The sequence below is a fragment of the Peromyscus maniculatus genome, chromosome 4, assembly GCF_049852395.1.
Source record: "Peromyscus maniculatus bairdii isolate BWxNUB_F1_BW_parent chromosome 4, HU_Pman_BW_mat_3.1, whole genome shotgun sequence".
Lineage (NCBI taxonomy): Eukaryota > Metazoa > Chordata > Mammalia > Rodentia > Cricetidae > Peromyscus > Peromyscus maniculatus.
This window is the reverse complement of record NC_134855.1, coordinates 124,402,183-124,418,776: the sequence shown is the minus strand read 5'-3', so window position 1 is coordinate 124,418,776 and position 16,594 is coordinate 124,402,183. Positions and strand designations below refer to the sequence as shown.

Here is a 16,594-nt window from a genome sequence, read left to right as displayed (position 1 = left end):
GTGGGCTATGAATTCTTTAAAGAATAATTCATGCCATCTCTGTCTTACAACACATGCGACAGGGATAAAATAGTAAGCAGACAGAAAGAAGTCAGGCTGTTGCTTTAAGTGGTACAGGTGTGTCTCTAGACCACAGATGTGTTGGGTCTGATGCAAGATGCAGAACAAACACCTATAATTACATTTTATCTGCCTTCTCCCTTCTCAATCTCTTAGGAAAAGTGGGTCAGTAATGAGCAATATGGTCAAAGCCTGGTGTTGGGAGAGAGGGAGGCCAGGAGCCAGGTTAATCCCCAGGCTGGATAGTGCCGTTCTGAATAACTGAAACTCGATTCTGGGTGCTTTTGTAAGTGGTGCTGAGGGTTTTAGAGAGAACTCTCTATGGCCCTGCTTGGCACCATACTTTGCTTTGTGCTTATTCATCCCTATATGCTTTTAACACTCTGTTACTCTCCTCCTGTTGCTCTGGGAGACAAGCAGAGGTGAGACATATTTTTCCATTTGGTCAGCTAGAAAGTGATGCTGCAGCCTGTCAAATGCGGCATCTCTGAGATGGCTCTGCCTGCCACAGGCTGCTCCCCTGAGCAGACCTGTGAAGGGTACTTAAGGATACACACAAGGTTCTGGGAATCTTTAGAAGGCCTGGATCTCTTCCTTTGTGGAGAACAAAGTCTTAAGGGAGAAAAGGATATATGTGTGAAGGATCTGTGTCCAAAAGGTGGGGGAGGGTGGGAATCCTAGATGAGTAATAGCAGAATGTGAGTACAAGTGAAAACGACCCTGCTCGCCAGTGACTTGGGCCACTTAAGCTGAGACTCCCCTGAGACAGAGTACCATCTGTCCTGTGATCCTGGAGCTTGGGAACAGGGGCTTGCCTCCTGTGTCCTACGCCATCCACTAATCATCCAGCATTTACCTTTGCAACACTGGTTAACACTAGGATGCCTGAGAACGAAAAGCCCTTCCACAAGACCAGTGTGACTGAGCAGACTGAGGAGGAGCAGAGAGAATGCTGCCTCTCAGACACTCCTGGTCCCTCCAGACCCTGGCCCGTGCTGAGACTTGAGTCCATGGCTTCAGAGAATGGAAGGGAGCTGATGTATTGGACTTGTCTAGAATGTGCCTGTGGAAGCACCTCGGAGTGTCTGTTTCCTGTAAGATCCTGTAGTTGGTCAGTCCCACTTTCCTGGCCTTCCAAGGTTTTATGTGCAGGTGGCATCTCTTTCCTGCCTAACTGCTAATTATGACTCAGGGGACACTGAAGCAGTTACCAAGGGATGGCCAGCAGGTACCAAGAATCTTTCTCAGGCAGAGTTTGGGGAATGAGTCTTAATTAAAGCTTATTTAAAATAACCTTTAGCGTTTGAGTGAGACAAGCCCAGGGTTTGGGACACCCAGGCTCACATTCTTTGTGAATGGCAATTGTGGCATCCGTGCCAGTCTGGCCTCGCAGGTGATCCATGTGCAGCCTTAGCAGCTGGGGCTTCCTGGAAGACTCAGTGGTTTTGCTCGGATTTTCACTTAGCAAAGAGCAAACTCAAACAAGGCCAAGTGAAGCTCTTGTACTGGCATTGGAGTCTGCTGTTGGATAGAAGGAGTGTTTTATGCTGTCCTTTCCAGGTAACACTCGAGGCGGGGGCGGACTATAAATTTTTTTCTTAAAACCTCACAAAAGACTGAATGGAAAAAAAATCTTTTGAAAATGGGAAACATGCCAGTCAATATTGCAAGAGGATGGATAGATAGGAGGAAGGGAGGGAGGGAAAAAGAACTGTCAGCATTAATATGGCCAACATTGAATTCTTGGTGTAGAAGAAGGTTCACAGCATTATGGTAAAGAAAGAATAACCAAAAGCCTATTTTCTCACCACTTAAAGAATATAAAAATGATAAAATCCCAGATGACTTCCACCTACCTGTGCCCCCACCCCCTAGACACCAGCTGGAGGCCACAATGAGGTACTGAAATTCTGGCCAGCTTAGAATCCTGGTGGTACCCACACCTCTCCTGCAGCTCAGCCAATCAGTGGGACAACAGTGTCATTCCCCAGAGCATCTCACAAACCCCACAGGATAGGGTCTTCAGACAGTCACTCCATACCCATGAGTGTCCTAAGGCCTCACTAGGAGAGGCCCTACCGTCCTCAGGCTGTCTCCCAGATAAGGGAGAAATAACGCCATCAGGAGCTCCTTGGTGCTATGCAAAAAAGCCAGTGTGGGGGGGGGGGGCGGTGCTGAGAAGAAACTATTCCAGTATGGAAGGTCACATTAAAACCGGTCAGCAGAGGCCTCACTGGGAACGTGACACCGAGGAAAACTCTGGAAGGAGCTAGGGCAATGGGCCCCATGTGGAAGCCAGGCAGGGAGTAGCTGGGCGGGGCGGGGGGGGGGGGGACCCCCTCACTGTAGGAGCTTTCTTGACACTTCAGGAAGCAGTGAGGGGCTGGGGCTGGGAAGAACAGAAACAGGAGTGAATAAGATTCAAGAAGTCAGAGCCACCCTGCAGATACAGGGGAAGCCTTTGGCCCATAATCTAGGGCGACAGACAGCTAATGGAGAAGCAGGGTGACAAGATATGATCATAGTTTGAAGGGCTCAGTCTGGCTTCTGTGGAGAGACTGTACATTGGAGGCAAGGATAAGTTAAATAAGACCTCATTCATTCTGTCTTCACCTGGCACACAGCAGGCCTGTGATACCACGATTAACAATTAAATACTGTGGCAGTGCAGACATCCCTCTGGAAAATTTGCTGTGGGTACATTGTGTCCCATACCACAGTACCATGGAATAGAATCCTGCACCTTGGGTACCCAGGTGCAAAGAATACGGCAACACCCGTCTTTGTAAGGGAAGGTGTTGCAGGTAGAGGAAGGTGAGCATGAGGCAGGCAGGACTCTGATCTGAAGTCATTCATCTCACTCTGGCCTTGAGGAGCTATGCAAATAGCTATGGCCAGCACACAGAAAATCAATGACTGGGTGACCCAGAAGAGCAAGGATGTAAGGCCAAAATTCCTGCAGTCCTGTCTCCCTCAAGAAGCAGGCTGCTTAAGAGGCCGGAACAAGAGGATCCCTTGTTGAACAAGGGCCAGCCTGGGGAATGCCCCAAGACCCCTTCTCAAAACAATAAGTAAAGGTCTCTAGGACACTCCACAGACTTGCTGTTTACAACAGGTCGTTTCTGTACACTTTCCCCGCATCTACCCTGTGAGGAAGGCTTGTCTCCTTGGCAGGTGAAGGACTGAGGAGGGCGATGTTTTCCTATCAGGTGGCTGGCTGGTCCTGGCAAGATCTGGGCTTAGCACTTAGGTCTTTCTGTCCTAGACAGGGTCCCTGCCTTTTGGCGCCCATTGTGTTAGAACAAATCCACGGGAGTAGACAGCCAGGTGACCAAGATGAATCCTTTTATTGTGCCAAGAGCAAAACATCCTCCTCCAAGGCAGAAAGGACTAATTTGTTGGATTTATGGCCTGGGCAAGTTGTGGTGTGAGTAGCAAGTGCTCTCCTACTTTGGTCCAGACAACTGAGGAATGTAAGCAGTGTGAACTGTGTTATTGTCTGCTCCGAACTTCAGTGAAGTGCATGGCGAGAGCTCTGGTGGAGAAAGCCTTGATCTCGGGCCCACACTGCCTCCTGATTGTCTAAAGACAACAGGAGAGTTGTTTGGGTGCTCAGAGTTGAGTCCAAGGATGCATATACTTTGAATAAATGATCCATCATCGGGCCATAGTAGTCTCAGTCTCATTCCCAGCCCCAAAGAGACTCTCTATCATTAAAACTACCCAGGAGTCCCGGTCGCTTCCCTGATGGTTCCCTGGACGCTGAGAACACACTAGAAGTCACAGTCGTCTCGGAAGAGTCTGCAGACCTAACTGCTACTTTGGTTTAAAGCTGCTGCTCATCAGGGGATTCAAAGATACAGTCGTGGGTGACAGGCAGAGCACAGCAGGAAGTTCAGAGGCGGAACACCGCTTGCCCCTCCCTAGACCATCCTCTCTTGAGTTGTCCTGAGAGAGCTGAACTCAAGTTCTAGGACATCTTGGAGTCAGCCTTGGCCACTAGCAGCACTGTGCACTTGCAGGAAGTGTGCTTGCTTTGAGGGTGGTAAAGACAGAGAACTCAGCTAAATAGGCGTTGGTGACATCCACATGGCCTCGTCACTGCCCTGTCCCCTCCTTGCTGGGCCCACAGGAGATTTTTCTCCCTAAATCATGAAGTCATTCTTGTGTTGCTTTTGGAATGGGGAGTATAGAGTGCTTTTTAGACTACTTTCTGTCCTGTTTTGCCTTGGGAGGAACTATAACTCAGTGGTAAACACTTGACCACCATGCACAAGACCCTGGCTTTAGTCTCCAATACTACAAAGGAAAAAGAAAAAACTTAACAACAACAAAAGGTTGTATTGAGATATAATTCACATATCATGCCAGTCATCCAAAAAAAAAGTATACATTTAATAATTTCAGCATTTTCACAGCTATCTCCATGGTCTAATTCTAGAATGTTTCATTTCCCCTAGAAATAAAATAAAATCTCCTCATGGTCAATCTTCATTCCTTCCACAAAGTCTACCCTGAGTCCTGTGAAACCACTGATCCACTTCCATTTCTCTGCATCTTCCTATCCTGGACATTTCATATGAATAGAACCAGACAATAGGGTGACTTGGCTTCCCTCACCTAGCATGTTTTCAAAGTTCATTCATGCTACAGCATTCGTTGTGTTTTTAAAAATTACCTGATTGGCATGTTTATACTTTGATAATTTCATTCTTGTGTACATTAAAATATCATATCTACCCTGACTCCTCCTTTCCAACTTCATGTCTTCTTTTCATATCCCACTGAGCTCAATTAGTGATGCCCATGTGTACATGGGTATAGGACCTTTCACTGAAGCATGGGAAATCTACCATTGTCTATGCTCTAAAAGAAGAATGATCCTTCCTCCTTACTGGAGGCTTTTAAAATTGCCAAACAGTTCATTCACCAGTTGATGGACATTTGGGCTGTCGAGAACAGCAGTACTCTATTAGCCATGCACTGTGGAGCCAGGTTGAGAAGGCCGTCAGCCTCCCTTATGGCTATGGTGCAGCCAAAACCTTGCCATCCACATGCTTTGAGATATTGAGGAGGCCTGGACACCTTTCTAAACTGTGGCTAACCATTCAGTTGGCACTGAACTATTAATTTTAAATGTGTAACTTAGTCATCGCTCCTAAGTTCACATAATAGTTGGACAAAAGGAAAAACACCAGCAAAGGTTTTTCTTAATGTCCCCACTGCTCGCGAAGGCCCTACGCAAGTGTGCCTACCCACATTGCACAATGCGGGTGCTTTCTTCTTTCCTCCATGCTTGTTGGTCCAGCTGTCCTGGCTTTCTGCTTCAGAACCAAAGTTGATGGGCAAGACCAACAACCAAACACTGGAAGCCAAGCCCAGTGCCAGGGCTGGAGCCAGAACATAGCCACTGCTGCTGGACTGGAAATACTGGAAGCCACTCTTGGCCATTTGGAGATGTTAATTAGGCTGGCAAATCCCCACTGGTCTTGGGTTGCCAGTGTTGAGTTGCGTGTGCAGGCTTTCCCATCCACTGCCTGCACCTGTTCCCCTCCTCAGAGCCATTCCAAGGGGTCTGAATACTCCCCCCCCACACACACACACACCGTCAGCTCTCTGATCCCCCTCTGCCTGCCTTCCTGCTGGGAGAATAGTTAGCACTTGCCTAAAGCTGGAACCCCAGTCCAGTCTTTCTCCCTTACCCATGCCAACTCTCAAAATCATTCTCTTTCCTAATTATCATGAACCAGTTAATCATTTTCATACTAACTGTTCAGTAACAAGGATGTGGGGAGAGGCAGCCACGTTTCTTGTCTCCCTGGCCCCAATTTACCCCAGGTGCTAGTGCTGGGCAGCCGGCCTTCCTCCAACATAGGAAGCTTTGCTTCAGACTCCACTCCTTTGCAGCTGGAGGAAACTTACCCTATAAAAGACCCACAGATTCTCAAATAGCATCTCGAGGCAGAGCTGCAGAGAATGCAAATCTCCAGCCTTATTTGTTATTTCCTGAGTGAAAAAGGAAAGTCCTTGTTGATATCCTTGTTGATATCAAAGAAGTCATACAATACCAAAAAGTAAGACACTTCTCTAAAAATGGCCTCTGGATTTTGCAGGCTTAAACTTTTGTATATGAGCTGCCAGTTGGCCAAAACAATGCCATTTGGTGTCTGAGTTAGACTGTGAAAGCGTCTCCCCAGGAGTCTCTCCAGCTGCTCCTACAAGAAAAGGAGGTGACTGCTGATTTTCCAACACCACTAATGTCCAAACATGCCTTCTTATTCAAGACACACTGTAACCCTGCAGTACAATGTCCTAAGTCACCCTGGAACCTCTCAGGACCCTTCTTTCCTAACTTGGCCTCTCCCTTCGGATGCCACAGAAATGTGTGTGTCTGTATATTTGTGTGCTCTACCTCCCCCACCATCCACTAAGGCCCCAAAAGCAAGGGTGGGTTTTGTCTGCTGTATCCATTGCTACATCCTGTAACGGTACTTAAAACACATCTAGCGTCCAGTGGATGAAAAGAAAGATGGGGCGGGGGGATTACGCTTTGTGCCTCTTTTCCTCCCAGGCATCATGTGCCTCCCAGTCTCTTCTCATCCCTTATCTCCAAGCTCAGTGTCCTCTCTTCTAGGCTCTTCGAATAGTGTGCAGGTAGCTGATGCTCTGTGCTGACCCCTGGGGTCATACTAAGAGGCAGCCTGCTCCTTGGCCCCAGCAACTGGGACCTCACCCTTCAAGAGTACTGCCTGGATGTCAAGAGCAGGTGACATCTGAGCCCTATGGAATAATCAAGGCAGCCTCCAACTGCCTCTGCCTCTGCATCTCCTTAACTCAACCATGGATTGGCAGTTACCGAGATGCTCTTTGTGGGCCGGCCCACCACACCAGGCTGTGTCTGGGGACCCTCAGGAGAGGAGCAAACCAGTCCTCATCAGCAATTACAAACAAGTCCTCCATTGTTAATACGCCATCTGCTTTCTGGGTTTCTCCCAATCAAGGGCCTGTATGCATAGCGTAACCAGGGCCAAGGGGGCTGCAGGAGAGGGAGACCAAGGAGCCCCTTCCTAAAGAGCCTTTTCACACACAGGAGTGCATCAGGAACATGGCACTCTGAAAGCCTGAGGTTCTTCCAAACTCAAGGTAGACCCAAGCATACAGAGGTATGTGGCTCCTCCATTGGGTGAAATGGAGCCCTGCAATATGGCAGCACATTGAGAGAAATATGAAATCTAGATAATTACATTATCATCTAAGGATAATTACATTATCATCTGTTGTCCACAGACAGTCTGGACAGAGCCTCTCATGCCCCTCACATGGAGAGGTACCCAAGTTCACAGTAGGACAAGGAAGTGCCACTTGGTCATCCAGGGCTTGTCATGGATCCTGGCTTCCACCCCAAATACTCCGTCGGGGGCTGAGTTTGCATCAGTAGGAGAATGTAACTTCATAGAAGTACACACACTTCCTTCAGAGAGACCTACCAGAGAGAATGTCGAAATTGTGTTAGAGAGGCCCTGGCAGATGGAGTCAGCAGAAAGTCTGAGCTTGTAATTGTGGCAGTGTGCACAGCGGTTTGTGTCACTACTAAATGTCCAGCTTCAGTAGGCATCTAACTATATGGAATCCAGGAGAAATTGCGGGGAGCGCAAGGTTGGGGTAGAAGCAAAAACAGGGGGCATGTGCTGTGGAAAACGTAGGAAGTAAGATGGTGTGGAAGGAGTGATGGGGACCTGTCCTAAGGAATAGGAAGCTGAGATCTTCCCTCAGGTCTGTATGCTTCTGAGGACTCATCTGTAAATACGGCACCACCTGGTATTCGGTCCCATCAAGCGGGTATTCCAGTGAACTTTGAGGAATGATACACAAGGCCTGAGAAATAGGGGTAGCTGGGGGATACATGTGTTATCAGCAGTGTGTTCGTTATCAAGCTGCAGCTGTGGGGGTGCTAGCCTTCCATTCACTGGATTTTTATCTTCTCTTTCTTCAGATTAAAGTACATAGCGGTCTCATTATGACACTTGAGCAAGGTAAGACACTTTGGTGTCCTCTCCCCCCCCCAACGGCCTGCCCCTCCCTCCCCTCTACTCTACCCCTCCCTGGCCCATGCACAAGCCAAACTCTGTGTGGGGGAGGGGTATTGGTTGACTGACACTGTAGTGCCCACTCACCTTCTTAGGCCTCAGCCTTGCCCGCCTCCTGTCTTCTCCCAAGGGGCCCTGCCCACTCTCCTGTCCCTACATGTCTGTGCTGCCTGTGGAGCCCAGCTTTGCCTGCCTTTCTTCTGCCAGGACACCTGCCATCATGGAAAATGTCTTTGTCGCCTCCCCTTTGTGTGGGGGGCTGCAGGGAGCCATGGGCACAGGGCCGCCCCCACCCCCCCCTTTTTTTTTTGTCGGGCAAGCCTGGAGAAGGAGGATGTTGAGATGAGCCGATAAGATGAAGCACGTGCTGGGCTGACCTTTGACTGCTTGCCTTAGCAGAGGCCTCCAAAGGCCTCCACACGGGGAGGGCAGGTCATCAAGGAGGGCTGCTGAATAGAGCAGCTGGGAGAAGAGATGCAGACAAAAGTGCAGAGGGCGGCGAACCCCAGGATCTACCGTCTAGGACTCAGAGAACAAGCTGAGATGGCAGGTGTGACCTCCCTGCCTGACCTTTCTGTCCTGAGTCTGGGATCCTGGCCCAGCACAGATAGCTTAGACGGATGGCAGCCACCACTGCAGGACCGGGACAGGACTGGTTCTCAGGTCGGAGAGCCTTGGATAGTGACTCTGGTAATGCCACACTGAAGAGAAAGAGCTGTCATTTATTAGCCGCATTCCTATGGTGCTCCCAACACAAATAGAAGTAACTCACCCAGGACTCCTCTGTAACCCAGCAGGCTGCCTGCCACACCTGCTGGCTAGAGGAGCCACTGGCCACCACAGTGAGTCAGTCCTCTAGCCCAGTTCCCCTGCCTCTTCTTCTCAGCCATGGCTTTGGACTGGCCCCAGCAGTGTCCCAAAGGTGACAGCATCTACAGAGCACAAATGCTGTACTCGGGAAGGCTAAACAGGATTGAGAAGTCCCTTTCCAGTAGGAGTTTAGGGGCAAAGGTCTATAGTTTCAGCCCCCTGTCCCAGGTCCTCCTGCACCTGCCCCAGCAGGGGTAAAATAGAGCCCCTTGAATAAGCAAGCCCAGCTTCCATCTCCAGCAGAAGCTGGGCTGGGCCAGCACTGCCAGCAGCTTGCAAGTATAGTCACTGTGTCAAGAAGGCAGCCCTCATCCTTTGTGCCCATCTATGCATTCTGCAGCTGCTGCCTCCCCATCCATCATGGGGTGCAGTGGGCATAGGGGAGCCGTTGCAGGATGAAGGTGCACCAGCAGAAAGTTGAGGACTGAAGGAATGCTTGGGTCATGGTTCCACTGGATGCTGGTGTGGCTTTGCTCTCTGCCCTTGGCTAATAGGGCCTCTGCCTTTAGGAGTACAAACTCCTTGCTTGCAGAGCTTTGAAATGATGGCTCAGTCTTAGTGAGTGAGACAGCTGGCACTATTCTGTCCATCTGCAGGAGCTCAAGCTGTGACCCTCTGTCCTCCTTGTCCTCCCTAGTATAAGGGGATCAGCGTATAGCTAAAACATTTGCCTCTGACCAAACATTAGCTGTGCCTTTGCCTAATATCTTTAAGCATTTATTGACTTGCTTTTTTTTCTTTTTTGGCTTCTTAATCCTAACTGATCTGACCAGAATGGGTGGCATTTCAAACCAGAATACTCTCTGAGGTTCAGTCAGGTTTGTTTTCCCTACTGCCCTTTACCCCTGATCAAATGTTCCTGCCCACTCCTAACAAGTAGGGCATGGAGATATGTCCATAAAAACCTGATCCTTGGGGAGCTAGAGAGATGGCTCAGCAGTAAAGCACTCGGACTTCTCTTCTAGAGGACCCAGGTTCAAATCCCAGCACCCACATGGCAGCTCACAACTGTCTGTAACTCCAGTCCCCGCCAGGGGATCTCACACCCTCTTCTGGCCTCTGCAGGCTCCAAGTGGCACACATGCATATATATATAAGCAAAGTAAATACATGTTTAAAAACCACGCTGATCTTTGGAAGGCCAGGTCTAGCTGTGCTCCCTTTGTTTAAAGCAGCCGAGTTTTGTGTTTTTGATGGGCTGGGACTTAGGGCTTTGTGCATGCTAAGCAAGGGTTCACCCACTGAGCTACCCCACCCTTTGTAGCCTCTTTTTGAAGAGGAAAACAATAGGAGAGGGGCCCAGAGCTCTCTGTCTGCTAACCTCACTGGCCCTAGAAGGGAGGGAGGTGAAAGCTTGTCCTTGGAATCTGAAAGTGAAAAACCATAGAGTGCATGGGACAGTGTCTCCACGGGTCCAGGGGACTTGCAAGTCCTGTACCAATCTCAGAAGCTCTTCCCCAGAGGGTAAGGCAAGGTCAGAAGACATATTAAAAAAAATAAACAACCATAAATAAAAAAAAAAAACTGTAGACAAAATAACCCAAATAAATTCATTTCAAACACCAGTAATGACCGTTTCAAAGACCATAGTTCCAGAGGAGAAGCCCATAGGGAAGAGGCTCCAGCAGTGCTGCTTTTGAGGTTTGTTCTAGGCAGAAGCCACTCAGGGAAGCTTAGAGCATTTAAAAGTATATTACAAGGGGAAGGGTGATGAAATGATGCTCTCATTTGAAGAGTGGCCCTCCGAGACCAACCAACGCCGCAACAGCGGCCGGGTGTTGCAGCAGGCATTCCTGTATCCCTCTGAGTCCCAGACAGCCACCCTGGGGAAGGGAGGAGTGCAGATCTGTGAGTTTTAATTCTATCCCTTGTTCCCTCTGGTGCTAAATAGCTGCATGCTCATCTGGACTCATTCAGACAAGCAATTTAGGCCTGACCTCTCGTCTCAGGCCCTTTAGGGAATAACTGAGTAGTAGTAACTCATGTGAAATATCAATATGTAAACATGCAGGGATCCCAGTAACACAGCATCGGCACAGACGCTGCCCAGGGCTCCTTCATGGCTTTCACTCCATTGTGCTGCGATCTGATGCCTTTCTCTTCATTCTTTACTTCTGTACTAGCCAGAAAGGCTGGTTTTATTTCAGAGATTCACAGATTTGTAATTTCTTTTATGTTATGGAAAAATCCAGGGCAAAGACTAAGAGGAATGACATTTCTTTGATGATGCATTCAACAAACATCCTTGCAAAACATGCTGTGGGGCAGGAAGGACATCAAACCCTCTTCCCAATGAGCAAGCTCTCTGGTCTTCCGAGCACCGTATGTACTTCTTTCAGTATGTGGACGGAGACTCTCTTTGACCTCCGTGCCTTGCCCTGCTTCCTTTGCAGGGCTCTTGACCTCCAGCCTGAGTATGGAGCCCAAGAAAATCCTCCATGTAGAAGAGACAGGCAAGACTCTCCTGCTCTCCCCAGAACCCTCAAATCCAGACTCCAGGAAACTGCCACTGTGCCAGCAAGCCTTCCCATTGCTTGGCTCCCAAGGTCGGAAGTGATCTAGTTTGTGTGGAATTTTCAAACAGGACTGTGTTCCTCTTGTCCTGGAATCTCATAAACCTTGGGCTTCAGAAGAAGAAAAGAAGTTGCTATCAACCAGGAACAAGCCTACGATCATGTGGGCAATGGAGTTGTCTGGAGCTTCCAGGAAGAACAACACAGTTGTGAAAGGTTTGGGCGGGATCCATGGGGCAGGGGCAGAGGGCACTTGTCTGTACCCCTGAGTTGTTTTCTTGTCATTATATACCCAAGCTTGATTCCCAAAGGGGCTGACAAAACAATTGTGTAATTGTTGGAAGAATTTCCTCCATAATGATTTTGCTAATCTTTATGTTAGGGTTTACAGTTTAATTCAAACTTTTCATCATCAAAATTTCATCATCATGGAAACTGGCTGTCCCCAGGGTCTTTTCCCACAGGAAGTTTCACCTCCATCATCAAGCCTTTCTCCACCTGGTACCTGAGGCCCACTGACTAAGATTCTCCTGACAACACAATTCTGCCAGGTCTTGACACTGATGTTTCACATAGAGTGATCAGAAATGTCTAGATACAGGCCTGTCCACAGGAGAGCAGTAAGCAGATGACTAGCAACCCTGTGCAGGCCAACTTAGCCCAGCCCAGCCCAGCCTAGTTTAGCACTGCCCATCCCATCCCAGCCCTGCCCTGCCCTGCCCTGCCCAGCCCAGCCCTGCCCTGCCCAGCCCTGCCCAGCCCAGCCCAGCACCATCTACATCAACACACAAGATTAGTGCCTGCTCCAGCTCCAGGGCTGACCAGCACCCACATCCTGTCCAGTGCCCTCAAAAGTTCACCTGTGGTCTTCTTCCTACCTGTTGCTCAGAGACCAAGGCAGAGCCTTGAAAACAGCTCTTGTCACTTAAGTTTTAGGGTAACAGATTCCAAACAATAGATTTGGATCAAATATAGTGTGTGTGTGTGTGTGTGTGTGTGTGTGTGTGTGTGTGTGTGTGTTACATACATATGTATATGTATGAGTTATATTCATGTATATACATACATACATGAGTTGTGTGTGTGTGTGTGTGTGTGTGTGTAAGTGTGTGTGTGTGTGTGTAAATTAACCTATCTGGCTCCAAGGAGAGTGTGTTGTGCCTATTAGGGATGGGAGGGAGGGAAGGAATTAAATGTGTCCCTTCCTGGACATCTTGGACCTTGAACCCAGCAACTAAGAGTCTGTTCACAGACCTCTGTCCCCGCTCCCCACCCCCTGCCCTGGCACTGTCTCAGAGCTCCAGTGTTGCTTCGTTCCCTGGTCTGCCTCAAAGTGAAACACAGAAATTGCAGCAGAGGCCATCCCTTGCTGCATGGTCCTGCCACATGAGGCCACTTCCCAGTGCACGTGTCTAGGTGGCCCCGTCGGCCAGAGCAGGAAAGCAGCTGTAGAATGTAGCCTCCAGGGGAGCTCAGGCATGAGAAGGGAAGCCCTGGATGTGGCCACCTCTCTGCCTTCCTCTGCCCTTTCTTCTCACACATTACTCCTAGCCTGCTTGGTCATTCCTCTGAGCCTGCTTCTCTGCCTCCTCAGTGGCCATTCTCCCAGAGAAGCCAGCTTTCCCCATCTACTGCAGAGCCGATTTGGCCGCTGTTGACTTTGGTGGAGAAAGAGGCAGAGCCAGAAGCCAGACTCAATCTTGAAGTGAGTGGGAATTCTGAGAGCGACACTCTAGGAGTACCTTCCAGCTGCAGGGAGAATCCACCCACCTGCTTTGAAGGGAACTGTGTGGCCTCCATCCCAGGCCACAGACAGAAGCACCTGCAGAGCTGCCTGCAGGTCATGAACAGGCTAGGACATTGCAAAGCAGAAGGAACCCCATGATCCCTGTGTGCTGTTTTCTAGGGGCCCAGCACACTCATTGGGAGCTTAATGATGATAGAAGGGAAATGAGATGCCACGATATTTCCCATTGTGTCAGTGATACCTTGACTCTTATCCCATCTACCACGTGTGTGTGTGTGCATGTGTGTGTGCGCGCGCGTATGTGCATGTACATGTGTATGTGAAAGAGACAGAGAAAGACAGAGAGATTTGAGCTTTCTGGGCTGGTTGCCCAGTATTGTTCAGACTTCTATTATGGATCTGCTGTTTCACTGTTTACAAAGTTCCCAGTCCTGACTCCTGTAGAAAGCACACCCCACCCCAAGTCCTGGGCGTTAGAGGCCCTGTAGCACTCTTTCAGCGAGTAGCTTCTGCAAGAGCGCTTATCTTAAGGCTCCTCAAACCCTTTTTGTGGAATTCTTGTCACTTTGGAAGTCTTCTATTTTTGTTTTCCAATGGTAACAGAACCCAGGGCCACAACCCAGGCCCCAGAGGTCCTTTTAAACTCCCCCAGCCTTCTGATCATTTGTTTCCACAAGCCAACTCTTCCAGACTGGAGTGAGAAATTCAATTGGAGGTCCCAAATAACTTGACCTTGTTGTAACCTAATGACTTTGCCAGCCCCATGCCCTGGGTGACAGCAGCAGCTTGTGTCTGTTTTACTTTTTCAGCCCACGGGCCTTAGATTGTAATAGCTCCGTTAGAGACTTAGATTTGGGAGTGGGGGCTCTGGCAGCCATGTTTGGTTGGACTTAGCACTTCTTGTTATTTGGGGTGGAAAATTGAAATGATCAAGTTTGCCGTTTCTTTTTTCAGTTGGAAAAGCAAATATTGTGTTTTCATAATAAATGTCTTTTAGCAAAATTGCTGAGGGTCACTCATCCGGTAGAGACCCTCCAGAGAGCCACTCATCGCATTAGTATTAGTAGGTCAGACATCTGTAATAAAAGTGGCCCTAATTACCCTGAAGTGTGCTAAGACTCCCTGGGCTCCTGCAGGGCTTGGCCAGTGCCCTTCTCGGCATGCTGATTTCCGGAGTTCCATACAGAGGGAAACTGATGTTTATAGTCTTGTTGATTAGACTTTGATGCTTTAAAAAATAGTAATCCTGCAAAATTATGACTTTTTAAAAATAGCCAGACCTTCAGCAGATAGGAGAAAAGAAATTTAGCCTGGTGAGTGACTTTACAAGTTTGCAACTCTTGAGAGCCCCGGGGATCGACTCGGATTCTGTGATGTTGCTGATTAGTAGGACCTTTAGCCTTATACAGGAGGTCACACAGCTCCAGTGAGCCATGCAAATCCTGTCTTCCCGACTGTCCTCAGGTGTCACTTCCTTATCGCCACTAAGGTGTGGTGGAGGTTTGATGGACCCTCTAAACCTTTTAGTGTGTCTTATGTGTAGCTGTGTTCCTCCATACCTACTGAGGGGGGGGGTCACATCTAAGGGAAACTTGTCCTTTATTTGCACCCAATGTCTATGTATATGACTTACACAGTAAGCAAACATTTTCTTAGTTTCAGGTCTACAATGTGGAGTATGTGTAAATAGGGGGGAAATTGATAGAGATGATAAATTAAGTTATAGCATGTCATTTGATTGTTTTGAGGTCTCTTGTTATTTAACTTTTCAATGCTGCACATTTAGGTTGTTCTGAGGTGGGGGCGACCTCCAGGTCTGCCTCATCTTGGCAGGAGTGTACGTGTGCACTAGGACACACTCCACAAAGGCAGCCATGCTGGGAAAACACTTCGCTCCTTAATGGTGCCACTCAACTCCAGTTCGCTCTTTTTCGTTCTGATTTCCTGGGATGATTTGATGAGTTAGAAGCACAGCATCTAGGTGCTGCATGTTTCTGACATTCTTATAATGTGTAGGAAAATAAAAGTTTATCCCAACAGCTAATAAAAAGTTGATTTGCATTTTTTTTATTGAACAAAGTTATTCAAAAGCATTTTGTAAACCAAAGCCAACAGGTGTTCAACATCGTAGCTAGTACCACTCAGAAAGCTTACACATACTCAGGTAAAAATCAGCCTCATGGTTCATAGTATGGAATGCTAATATTTAGCCACCAGGGAACCTGCAGCCTATGATGATCACAGGGTAAACTTCTGCATATATGGCTGGGAGCACCATCCATGTCCTCCATCCATCATCTCACCTAATTAAAACCACCCCAGTCTGTTTTTACAGCGGGTATTGAGCCTCATAGTGACCTTTGCCCCCTGCTTTGTCATTCCTAGGCAGCCCCCTGTTCTAAGCTAGAGTCCCTGCCCCTAAGGAGCAAGGTATATTTGAGAACTTTGTTATTAGGTGACAGACAGCATGTAATTCGGCCTCCTTCTAGTGTGGCTGAAGCTAGGTACTGATATTTCCTGCCTCAGGACTCCAGTAATCACATTGCAACCTAGCCTGTGGTCTCTGAGAACATGGTGGGCGACTCCATGTTCCATACAACAGTGAATTCTCAGGATGCTGAACAACCGAATTTGTAAAGTCACTCACTTGTTCCTTTAGCAAATGCTTGCTGAGTACCCAGCACTTGCAGAACGTGTTGATGTCCTGAGAAAGGCTCTAGGGAGTCAATTGCAAAGAGGAGCCTGAATTGACCTGGCTTCAAACTGATAATCAAGAGCTGATATATGTAGTTCCTTCTAGAAACAACTCTAGTGCTGTGAGCCCGAAGCAGTACTTCACCACCTTCTGCTTCATCTGGGCATTTCTAAGGAGGATTCAAAACCCTGCCTCATTTCCTCCCAGGGTCAAACTAAAGCATCTGCCTCCCTTGTAGCTACCCAGAAGGTGATGGATGCCCAGAAATCGATTGGGGGGCTAGAGCAGCTCTGCTGATGGTATTCTAGGCAGCCCCGTGTGTCTGTGGCGCTGGGTGGCCCACTGCTCTACAGCTGCTCCTCGGAGCTGAGTCCCTCCCTCTTGCTAACCGTTCAGCTCAGCAGATGGCCTTCCAGGATCCACAGGGAGCTTTCCTCTGGGGTCATATTGGGATACTTTGCAGATATGGAAATGAGCACTTGAAACGCAAAGGCTGTTGTCACTGTTGTCTCATAAAGAAGGTTGCTTTCATATTTATAGCAAAAAGGTGGGGAGGGGTTGGTTCTGGGCACCATGTTCCCTGTGAGAGATTGGGTCGTCTTCAGAAATCCTCATCAATACC

At 48.5% G+C, this 16,594-nt stretch overlaps 1 protein-coding gene across 3 annotated transcripts in view; it reads left to right on the top strand.

Annotated features, from left to right (window-relative positions):
- The window catches only part of Ralgapa2 (Ral GTPase activating protein catalytic subunit alpha 2), a 286,655-nt gene extending 271,328 nt beyond the window's left edge, over positions 1-15,327 (top strand). For 2 of the 3 annotated variants that reach the window (XM_016002990.3, XM_006984478.4), the window contains 2 exons: positions 8,054-8,093; positions 11,411-15,327. In XM_016002990.3, coding sequence (XP_015858476.2) covers positions 8,054-8,058 — 5 coding nt within the window. In that variant the 3' untranslated portion in view covers positions 8,059-8,093; positions 11,411-15,327. Of the gene's footprint in view, positions 1-8,053; positions 8,094-11,209 lie in introns of all 3 variants that reach the window. The other variant, XM_076570785.1, reaches the window with a different exon arrangement.
- Positions 15,328-16,594: the final 1,267 nt, after the last annotated feature.